Genomic DNA, 10,612 nt, shown 5'->3' with positions numbered 1-10,612 from the left:
GTCACTTGCTTTTATCTCCGTCTGAGGTTGCCCCACGGTTTAAGATTTGTCAAGTCCACTGAATGTATTGAATTTTGATCTATATCTAATACACTTTAGGCCACACCATGTACTTTTAATGAATACAATTGGGGTGGTTGTATTTTGTCTCCCGTCTCTCGTGTCAAAGAAAGGTCATACAGACACAGGATCTGACACGAATTTTGACATAAAGATTCAGTTTATCCCTCGAGCAAGCAGGCAGGCTCTATTAGCTCAGTGACATCTTCATCAAACCCGGAAGACTCAGAGCTACCAACCTGCACACATTTTGTGTACCAACCACGCAATTCTAGGCGTATAGACACCTAGAATTGTGTGGTTGGTACACAAAATGTGTGCAGGTTGGTAGCTCTGCCGGAAGTTATGCAGGAAGGCGTACTGAGTGACAAAAAATACTTTCCGGCCTTGACTGCTCATGCATACAAACAGAAAAGTCCTATCTGATTGCATTAAACAACGTTAAACTCACTTTGCATTTCACTTTGCCACTCACTTTATGCATGCGCATATCCTCTATGGTAAATATCTCAGCACTTAATTATAGGACCACTTCACCATGTTTCAACCTATCTTCATATAATTGGTCTCACTAATCCTGATAAAAATGAAAAATGTAATCGGCCTGTGTCTCATAGGAGGGCTGTGGGCTGTGTGTCAGAAACCCGTCCAGTAGTGACATCATTGATGGGGAATCCAAGCAAATAGAAACAGCAATGGTGTCACTGGTGGATGGGTTTCTGAACTGCCCATAGCCCTCCTATGAGACACAGACTGAGTAGGAAGAAATGGTGGTATTTTATTATGAACATTATTGAGGACCAATTATATGAAGATGGGTTGAAAAGTGGTGAAGTAACCGGGTTCATATCTAGGGTAGAAAAGGAAAGTTACACAGTGCTGCTTTAACCCATTCTGACCGGGCACCCATTTTGGTGTCAGCATCATGTTATGCTTTAGCTATTTAAAATAGCAGATCTACAAGCTCATATCGCGCCACCGAGTGGCGCGATACGAGCTTGTAGGTCTGCTATTTTTGAAAAATCGAAGAGCGACTGACATTTTTAGAATCTGATCTCAGGTCAGAATGGGTTCATCAGACCAGTGTGTGTCCGGTGGAAACCTCGTATGAATCTGATCTCAGGTCAGAATGGGTTAAGTACATTTTAATGTGTACTTTACTTACTACATTTCTAGGAGTGGACCGCCCGGGAACCAAACTTACAACAAATGTATGACAGAGCAACTTTCACTTTATATTTGGCCAGGAGTATCCCCCCCCCCCCCCCCCCCCCCCCCCCCCCCGTACCTTTAGCTCGTACTCCAGGATGATGATGTTCTCACAGTTCTGGATAGTCTGGGGTATGTTGGAGCCAAGCGTCATTTTACACGTGATGGATTTCTCTGTGTTGGGACTGATGACGTCTCCGACCACTTTGCTCAACACGCTGCTCTCATACTTGCTATGGCCATCGGCGTGGAACACCACCTTCTGCTTCAGACTGAACTTGGGTGTCATTTCCTTGGATGACGCATTGTTCACTTTGGCAACAATGTTCACAGTCTCACCTGCAGTGGTGGAAAAAGTATTCACTTTTTTTTTAGTTTTTACTAAAAGTAACAATACTGCAATGTTTGCCTAAAAGGCATTTTCTTATTCACATGTTCAAACGTTCAATGCAAAGAAACATAATTAAATCATAAATGACAAGTATTTGTATGACAAATAATCGTCCACTAAAGTCTAACGCAATTATTTTACATTTTACTTGAATTGTGAAACTACTAGGGTTAGTGGTTTAGTCTGTGGTTAACACATTTCCTGTCTTGTCAGTTTATTTTTATCCAATACACCAGCCAAGTGTGAACTAAGTAGGTCAATGATATGAACAGAGTTAAGACAGAGATATTTATTTACTGCATACAGAGCTTATTTCAATGTATAGTTTACTTCAAATGTGAAATGTCTACTCATGGGTGAGAATGCCAAAAAATAAAATACTTAATAACTTGTACTATGGATATTAGAAAATCCATAGTACAAAGAAAATCACAAAGTATTCGAAAGTCAATCAGAATACATTTCTGGAGTTCAAATATTGACTTCATCATCAAACATTGAGCGAGTCGGAAAGGCAGTGCAGTACCAATCTGCAGTTGCATATACCGGTACCTGTTGGACAGAATAAGCGTTTACAGTAAAAAACTTTAAATTGATTACTATGGACTCCATTCAGAATACAGCAGTTGTGGTGACATTACCTGGAGCGTAAGCCCTCTTGTCGACAGTTACGTCCATGTGTACTTGACCTTTGGAGAACATGCCCATCTCTTTATTCGTAGAACCACATTGGGGAGCCTGAAAAAGACACACATCACACAGCAAGAAGATAAAGTCTCCGATAGGGGATTCACACTATGGTCCCGGGTGCGCACTCAGGACCACTTGGCAGATGTTGTGGTAGTGTGAATGATGCGTACCGTTCCCGGGAGCGGATCGCCCAACCGTCCCCGGGACCGCATGGGGGGAGGGTCTCTGGACCGTTGAAGTGTATTCAGATACGGATCGTTCCAATGTGAATGCATGCAGTCGACGAGCCAAGCGTCAACAAATAAAAACACAGCCTCTGCACGATGCGTAACACCAGCGCATTTCTCAACGCCGCCCTTCTCCTGTTGAATCTGCTTATACGCGCCCAATTAAACGACAATATTATCCTTATTTACCTTACCTTTATGCTAGCAATGGCTATCCTATGCTGTAAGTAGCAAAGTACTTTTTCTTTCTTTCTTTTCCCATTTTTTTTATCCCACAATTTTGTAACCCATTTTTCTCACCCAGTGTAAATTGTCTAATGTAATCCTGGGTGCTACTCCCTCTGCCAACTTGGGGAGAGCAACAGAATGACCTCATTGCTTTCTAATCATTAATATAAGTAATGGAATTGTAGCATAACAGCAAACAATACACTTGAGATCATGCTATACTTTTGAGGTGTTGATCACCATATAGTAGCCCTCCTTGTGGTGTATTATATCACAACTGGTCACATAGTGATGCGTTGGGAGCTTGTAGTTTTGTTTTCTCATGCAAATACAGCTCTTTTGGATTGAATTGATAAGTCCCGGAGAAGACATGCTGCAATTGGCCAGTTTCCTTTCCTTCTGTTCCTTATGTCTCATTTTGTCTTATGTGGTTAGTTAGTAATGTTGCCTCACAGCAAGAAAAGGTTTGAAGCCGACTGCGGTCCTTCTGAGTAGGGATGGAGCTCGTTAACTTTTATTGATAACAAGCACCTCATCAATCTTTTATATCCTGGAAACCTCATGGCCAAAACAGTTACTTTTCAGGATTCAAATTCAAAAGCAGCAAACGTACGTATCAGATCTACAAGCTCAAAACACTGCGTTTTTTGATGCTTTAGTGTGACACTATATACGGCCCTGTTTAATAAGATCCTTGACTCTGGTATCTTCCCTGAAGATTGGACACTTGGCATGATGCCATGATCGTACCAATTTTCAAGAAAGGCAATACTGCTGACTGTGATAATTATAGAGGGATTACGCTTCTGAGTTGCATGGGTAAATTGTTCAAAAATGTACTAAATGCAAGGCTGCTAAATTTCTGTGAAGACAATTCTATCTTGAGGGAAACCCAGGCAGGCTTTAGAAAAAACTACTCCACCAGTGACCACCATATTTTTCTCTTGAAGCACATTGTTGAATTATTTTGCTTTAAAAATAAGTGATTATTCTGTTCCTTTATAGATTACAGTAAGGCATTCGATACAGTCTGGAGGGATGCCCTTTGGTATAAACTATCTAAAGTAGGCATCATTGGTACATTTATGGATATAGTAATGAATATGTATAAAAACGTTAAATTGTGTGTTTTTGTTAACTCTTTCAGCGCCACCTGGTGGTCACCAGTTTAGGCTTTGAGTGCCAATTCTCCCATTATAAAGAGAGAAAGAATTTGTAATTCTATTATGCAATATCTATTTTTTTTTTTTTTTTAAGAAGACGTCTTGTCGTCCGTGGCATCCGGTACATAATTGGCAATTAGACGTCTTGACGTTTATGGCTCTTAACCCATTCTGAACGGGCACCCATTTTGGTGTTAGCATCATGTCGTGCTTTAGCTATTGAAAAATAGCAGATCTACAAGCTCATATCGCGCCACCGAGTGGCGCGATACGAGCTTGTAGGTCTGCTATTTTTGAAAAATCGAAGAGCAACTGACATTTCTAGAATCTGATCTCAGGTCAGAATGGGTTCATCAGACCAGTGTGTGTCCAGTGGAAAACCTTGTATGAATCTGATCTCAGGTCAGAATGGGTTAAAATGTTTTAATGGAGTAAAGTTTAGCTGGAGTAAAGGTGGTTGCAGACCAGTCCTTGCAAATAAAATATTTTAGAACCACTAGTACTAGTTGGACTCCTAGTCCTAATATGCCATAGTGTCATAGTTGATAAGTGTCGAGCATATTCTGAAGAAAGCCTGGAGACTTGACATTCAGTAATTCTGTCTTATGATCAAGAAGAAGAACATTACAATGGTATAAAAAATAAAATCTAAAATGTTCCACGGACAAGACCAAGCCTTTGTCACAGACACATTTGTCTATGTACAGGACATGTTGATGACCCCTGAACAAAACAGTTTTAAGGCCAGTCCACACCAATGCAACTCCATTGGGGATAATGGTTGCAAGATGTTGCTTGTTGCAAGGAGTTGCATTGGTGTGGCGGCTGTGGCCTGGCCTTTAGAAAAGCTCTGCAGTGTCTCAACAAACATGAACTGGAACATAATATGTACATACCATCAGGTGGCCAATGTTGGGGAAAGACTTGGAGACAAAGTTGAGGTGCTTCGAATCGGTTTCATTCATCCTCCAACTCCTTTCCAATTTAGCTTCGATATCGTACACAATCTTCCCATAAGTCCCTTTGAAGGAGGAAGGCATGGATCTGCAACGATAAACCAGACGCATCTTGTTCATTCACTGTAATGCTAAAGTTGTGTGTGTGTGTGTGTGTGTGTGTGTGTGTGTGTGTGTGTGTGTGTGCGTGTGCGTGTGCGTGTGCGTGTGCGTGTGCGTGTGCGTGTGCGTGTGCGTGTGCGTGTGCGTGTGCGTGTGCGCGTGCGCGTGCGCGTGCGCGTGCGCGTGCGCGTGCGCGTGCGCGTGCGCGTGCGCGTGCGCGTGCGCGTGCGCGTGTGCGTGCGCATGTGTCAGAGACGAGCTGTCAGGCCAGATCTTATACTGTATGCACCTGGACCACTAGGCCATCAAAGCTGCAGCATCACTTGGAGTCAACCAATAGATACTTAACCCATTCTGACCTGAGATCAGATTCTAAAAATTACAGTTTTCTGAAAAAGCTATGTTTCTATGTCAGTCGTTCTTCAAATAAATAAAAAATAGCAGACCTACAAGCTCGTAGCGCGCCACACGAATTGACATGCCATGAGCTTGTTGTATATTTGATATTTTTGAATAGCTACAATCTAAAATGACACAATTTCCCGGTTTTAATGGATTATTAAGACCAAACCGATTCAACTTCTTGATCTGATGGCAATTACAGTAGGCTACATTTTGATTTGTTGCCGTTAATACGAACTAAAAACTAAACAACTTGGAGATAGAGATAATGGTGTGTACACCGTTACACACCCTTTACGTGTGTGTTGGTTAAAAAATATATTGAACCAATGAAATGTATGAAAAGTGCTTCGGACAAAACCTAACTCCATTGGACCCTCAAACTTAGCCTGGCTTGGCCATACTAATATCACAGTAATCCGGAAACTCAAACTGTCTGCTAAAGCAGCTAACTCCACAACGTACCTCTCCTCCTATCATGCAAGTAATTGACAATAAAGTCAAAATACCAACTTTGACGAGGCAGTATTGCATTGTCTTAAAAATATAGCCTAAGGTTTTCTTCATTTCCTGAAAATTGTATCCCCCCCCCTTTCCAATAGCAGAGATATGATACATCTGTTCAGGTTCACTCTAATTCAGTGGTTTTCAATCAGTGGTCCACGGACCACCAGTGGTCCTTGAGGGGGCTCCAGGTGGTCGCCAAAAGTGTAAAATGAAACCAAATGGACCCTTTTAGGCCCAAATCACACCAGCTGCAACTCCTTGCAACAAAACAAACCACACCAATGCAACTCCTTGCAACATGCCATTGGGAATAATGGTTGCAAGACTGCAAGGAGTTGCATGTTGCATGGCGACCCTTGGGTGTGATTAGGGCTTTATGGGTCTACTTTGGTTTCATTTTACGCTCTCAAGAGTTAAATTATAGTTAAACATAATATTAAATTTACAGTCTACACAATAGAGACAGTATAATTGTTATGTTGATCAACGTTTGCCTGTTATCTCTCCTAATGGTACCAACATCAATACAGCATGGATGGTGGACAAAATATTTCTTTAGTTTTATGTCCGAGAGGCTATAATGCCATCAAATGGTGGTCCGTGGCTCAAATTCTGAATAAATAATGGGCCTTGATATGAAAATGGTTGAAAAACCACTGGTATAATGCATGCATGATCTGCTAACAAGGTTTCATCATTTCAACATAATTATTCTCACTCACCCCGCTGGAATTTTCAAGCAGAATGGAAAGTGATGGATCCCTCTGGGAAGAACATTATCTGCACGGGAAATGGTTGTGGTTACATTAATATATAATCCCAAGTGTCAGTGGTGTAAAGTAACTATAAGTACATTTACTTAAGTAGGCTACTGTATTTGTGTAGCTATAATTTTGAGGTATTTGTAGGCCTACTTTACTTGAGTATTTCCAATACTTTTGCTTCTACTCCACTACATCTCGGATACAAATATTGTACTTTTACTCCACTAGCTACATTCATTTGAAAACTTTTGAACACATTTCTCATTTCTGCTATTGTGAGCTTGTAGCCTCGATACCCAGGCTTTCATTTCGTCTGCGCGAAAGATGAAAGCCTGGAAAAAGCCGTGGGCTGAACCAGTCTAAAAGTGGGAGTCAACCCTTCCGGGTGGGCGTCGCTCTAAATGATGTGACGTAGCGCTGCACTAGGGGGGAGAGGAGGGGCCGGGGGTGACGGACAGATCGATGAGATCCAATCAGGGTGCGCGCATTTCTGAGGCGCGACCCGCCCCTCTAGACCAGAAATGTCTCTGCTTAGGTCAGGCTATGAGCTTGTAAATCTTGCTATTTTCAAAAGATTTTTGAGACATTTTAAAACGTGTGAAATGGGACATTTGCATAATGAAGACTGCGTACCTTCTACTTTTCAACTTTTGGTACTTTAAGTACATTTTGATACCAATACTTTTGTACTTTACTCAAGTATATTTTAATTCCGGACTTTAACTTGTAACAGAGTATTTCTACATTGAAGTATTGATACTTTTACTTAGTAAGTAAAGAATGTGAGTACGTTTTCTACCACTGGAAAGTATGCCTAGGCTGTCTATTTACTTTGAGTCATCATGGGCTCAATATGATAGCTAAGGTGTGGATGGTACTGATACATGTGATTACTTACTACTTAGCCTACTAGGCTACTACAATATGAAGGTTGAAGCTGTTCTTAAATGTTTACACAAAACTAACTAGCACAGAAGTAAAGATAAAGGATATAAGTAATAAAAAAAAATTTTAAATAAAAAAAAACACTATAAAACAAAACATTAAAGATGTTGATACTGCAGAGGAATCATTGCAGGACATGCACATTCATTTTCTCGCACAGAGCGATTGCTGCTGCAACAAATTTAGTCTGCAAACAACTGCAAGTCTGCAAACATGTCATGCACGCAATGAAGAAAGCCACCTGTAGTAGTAGTTACTACTCGACCGGAAATAGGCCAATATAACGTCATAAAACTGGCCCAAGACTTTTGGGTGCGCGTGAAGGGGGGCCCTTCGAGCTTCAGTGCCCAGGGGCCCTCAGAGGTGTTAAAGGACAACTTTAGTTTTTTTCAACCAAGGTTCATGTTGTAGGTTGTTATTAGAGAAAGTAAAAGATGAGTGTTATTTTTTTTCCATTTGCTGCTTTCTTTCGTTTTAGGGAGTTTTGTACAGGGGGGCGGGGGCATTCGAGCATGGTGCTAAATATGTATTTTTTTACAAATTATTATGGAGATAATTTTTATTATTATTTACTATAGCCCTAATAAACCCCAGGAAATTACATCTGGCCACAAATAAATCACAGGATCTACTGAATGTGAAGGTAGCCTACTGGGGGGAAGCCACACTGTGTGTCATAGGCTCAATGTCAGTTTGACACATTCAGTAGATCTCGTGATGTGTTGTGGCCAGATGTAATTTCCAGGGGTTTATTAGGACTATAGTAAATCATTAAAAAATAAATCGCTATAAAATGTTATAAAAAAATACATATTTAGCCCCATGCTCAAATGCGGGGCCCCCCTGTCAAAAACAGCTAAAATCCCTAAAATGAAAGAAAGCAGCAAATGAAAAAAAAAAGAACACTCATCTTTTAGTTTCTCTAATAACAACCTAAAACATGAACCTTGGTTGAAAAAAAAAAAAAGTTGTCCTTTAATCCGGCCCTGACTACTACTACCACCACCACCCTCATCCACATATAGAGGGTATGCCGCTGCGCATGCATGAAGTGAGTGGCAAAGTGAGTGACAAAGTCAGTTTAACGTCGTTTAACATCGTTTAATGAAATCAGATAGGACTTAGATGTATGGGTTGTCATTGTCAAGGCCATAAAGTATCGTTTTTTCCACTAAAAACTAGTAAAAAGTGTTCCCGCATATAAACTTCCTGGTATGATGTTGTCACGCGCATATACCCTCTATTGTAAATCAGTGGTTCCCAAAGTGGGGTCCGGGGGCCCCTATAGGGGTCCTTGAGGGAGTTCCAGGGGGTCCCCAGCTGAATGATAGTTTGGAACCAAAATGGACCCTTATGGGTAGTTTACAAATGGAACCAAATGGACTGTACACTCTCAAGAGTTAAATTAACAGTGATTTTTATTACAATATAAATTCGGGATCCCAGAGATGGAGATGCCATTAAATGGGGGTCCGTAGCATGTCAAACTAGGGGTCCTTGAAATTAAACTGGTTGAGAATCACTGCTATACCGTAACCTTTTCAAATTGGTGGGGGGGGGTAGGGGTCCGCGGGCTAATTAGTGTCAATTTGGGGGTCCTTGACATGAGAAAGTTTGGGAACCACTTTTGTAAACAGCAGCACACACACACAGTATCAGATTCATTAATGGCCTCCTACCCTTCTCAACCAGAGCCTGTTTCGCTTTGAAGAACCTCCTGTGCGCGTTGTAGTTGTACGTGCGGTCGTTGCGTCGCTCCGACCAGTGCACGTTGGCGTCTCCCTTGGCTTTGACGAACAGCGCCTCCACTTTAACGTCTTTCTCCAGCTCCACCGTCACTTTGCCGGTGATGTTGTCGCCCTCGGAGAACGTCCCGTGGTCGTTCAGGGCGTCATAAGTGACCTTAAACTGTCTTATTGAAGGCATTTTCTCGGCGTGGTGATACAAAAAACTACAACAAATAGAGATTGGACAGAAAAAGAAAGAAAACAAACTAAACCAAAAGGATCGTCAGGACGGTCAGGCTATCGGCGCATCCAGTTTCGTTTGTTCCTGCCCTGTATTGATGTAATTACGTTTACATTACTACTCCTCGTCTTCTTGTCTATCCGCCCAGGCGTCCACACTCCACTCCAGTTCTTCTGAGGCTTGCCTTAATGCCTTGAATGACTTGGCTAATGGCCACACCCTTAAACATGGAAGGGATAGCCTGGATCAGAGCCATAGACAGAGTTACGCAAACTGCGTTCACTTCATGGGGCCAGTCCAATGGCCCAATTCGCAGATAAGTAAGCCTGGGGACCGAGGCTAGTCCAATGGTGGCTCTCTTACATAGAGCGTGGGGACAACCAACAGGGCCAAGTCCTGGACCAGAAGTAGGCAGAAATGCATTGAATGCAGGCAACAGCCCAGCTTTAATGATCTTAAATCCCTTTATTTTAGATTGTTTTGTAGTAATAGTACAACATAAACATTAAAGAGACTTTAGTTGTTACTGTACAATACTTTAAAACAGTTGTCATGTTGCACACATGCTTAAAATAGCTCTTGTTTGCGCCGCCCTCGTTGAAAACAATGTATTTCCAACTCTAGCTTGGCTCAGTTCAGGGCTGCATGAACAGCGCTCGGTTTCTACCCCCTCTATGTCGTAACTCTTCTATTAGAATGGCTCTGGCCTGGATGTGTGCACTGTGCAGTCAGTGCCATCAGGCGGACCCAGTAGAAAGACCTCTACTGCCACCAAGTGTAGAGTGTGCTCCTGATGGAGTCCCTGCAGGCCCCCTTCTCTGTTCTCTCCACAGAAGACTTTTGTTGTTTTTCGTTTTCTGTAGCCACTAACTAGTCACAGCTCGCTCTCCTTCAAGGAAAGTAGTAGGAGGAGGACCCTAGCCTCGGTCCCACTCAATTCAATTTCAATTCAAAGGGCTTTATTGGCATGAGAAAACATACGTTTACATTGCCAAAGCAG

The 10,612-nt window shown here is 41.9% G+C and overlaps 2 protein-coding genes across 2 annotated transcripts in view; both read right to left on the bottom strand.

The window, feature by feature from the left end:
• The window catches only part of LOC310871908 (uncharacterized protein), a 29,035-nt gene extending 19,273 nt beyond the window's left edge, over positions 1-9,762 (bottom strand). Inside the window, exons 1-5 of the mRNA XM_083783545.1 lie at positions 9,324-9,762; positions 6,658-6,715; positions 4,865-5,012; positions 2,302-2,398; positions 1,349-1,608 (exon numbers count right to left, since the gene is read on the bottom strand). Of these exons, the coding sequence (XP_083639671.1) occupies positions 1,349-1,608; positions 2,302-2,398; positions 4,865-5,012; positions 6,658-6,715; positions 9,324-9,570 (810 nt within the window). The 5' untranslated portion in view covers positions 9,571-9,762. The remainder of the gene's footprint in view (positions 1-1,348; positions 1,609-2,301; positions 2,399-4,864; positions 5,013-6,657; positions 6,716-9,323) is intronic.
• The window catches only part of LOC310872396 (ectonucleoside triphosphate diphosphohydrolase 2-like), a 249,295-nt gene that overhangs the window by 208,206 nt on the left and 30,477 nt on the right, over positions 1-10,612 (bottom strand). The window lies entirely within an intron of this gene.

The sequence above is a fragment of the Protomyctophum parallelum genome (genome assembly GCF_964188405.1).
Source record: "Protomyctophum parallelum genome assembly, chromosome: 15".
Classification (NCBI taxonomy): Eukaryota; Metazoa; Chordata; class Actinopteri; order Myctophiformes; family Myctophidae; genus Protomyctophum; species Protomyctophum parallelum.
This window is presented reverse-complemented; position numbering and strand designations above follow the sequence as displayed.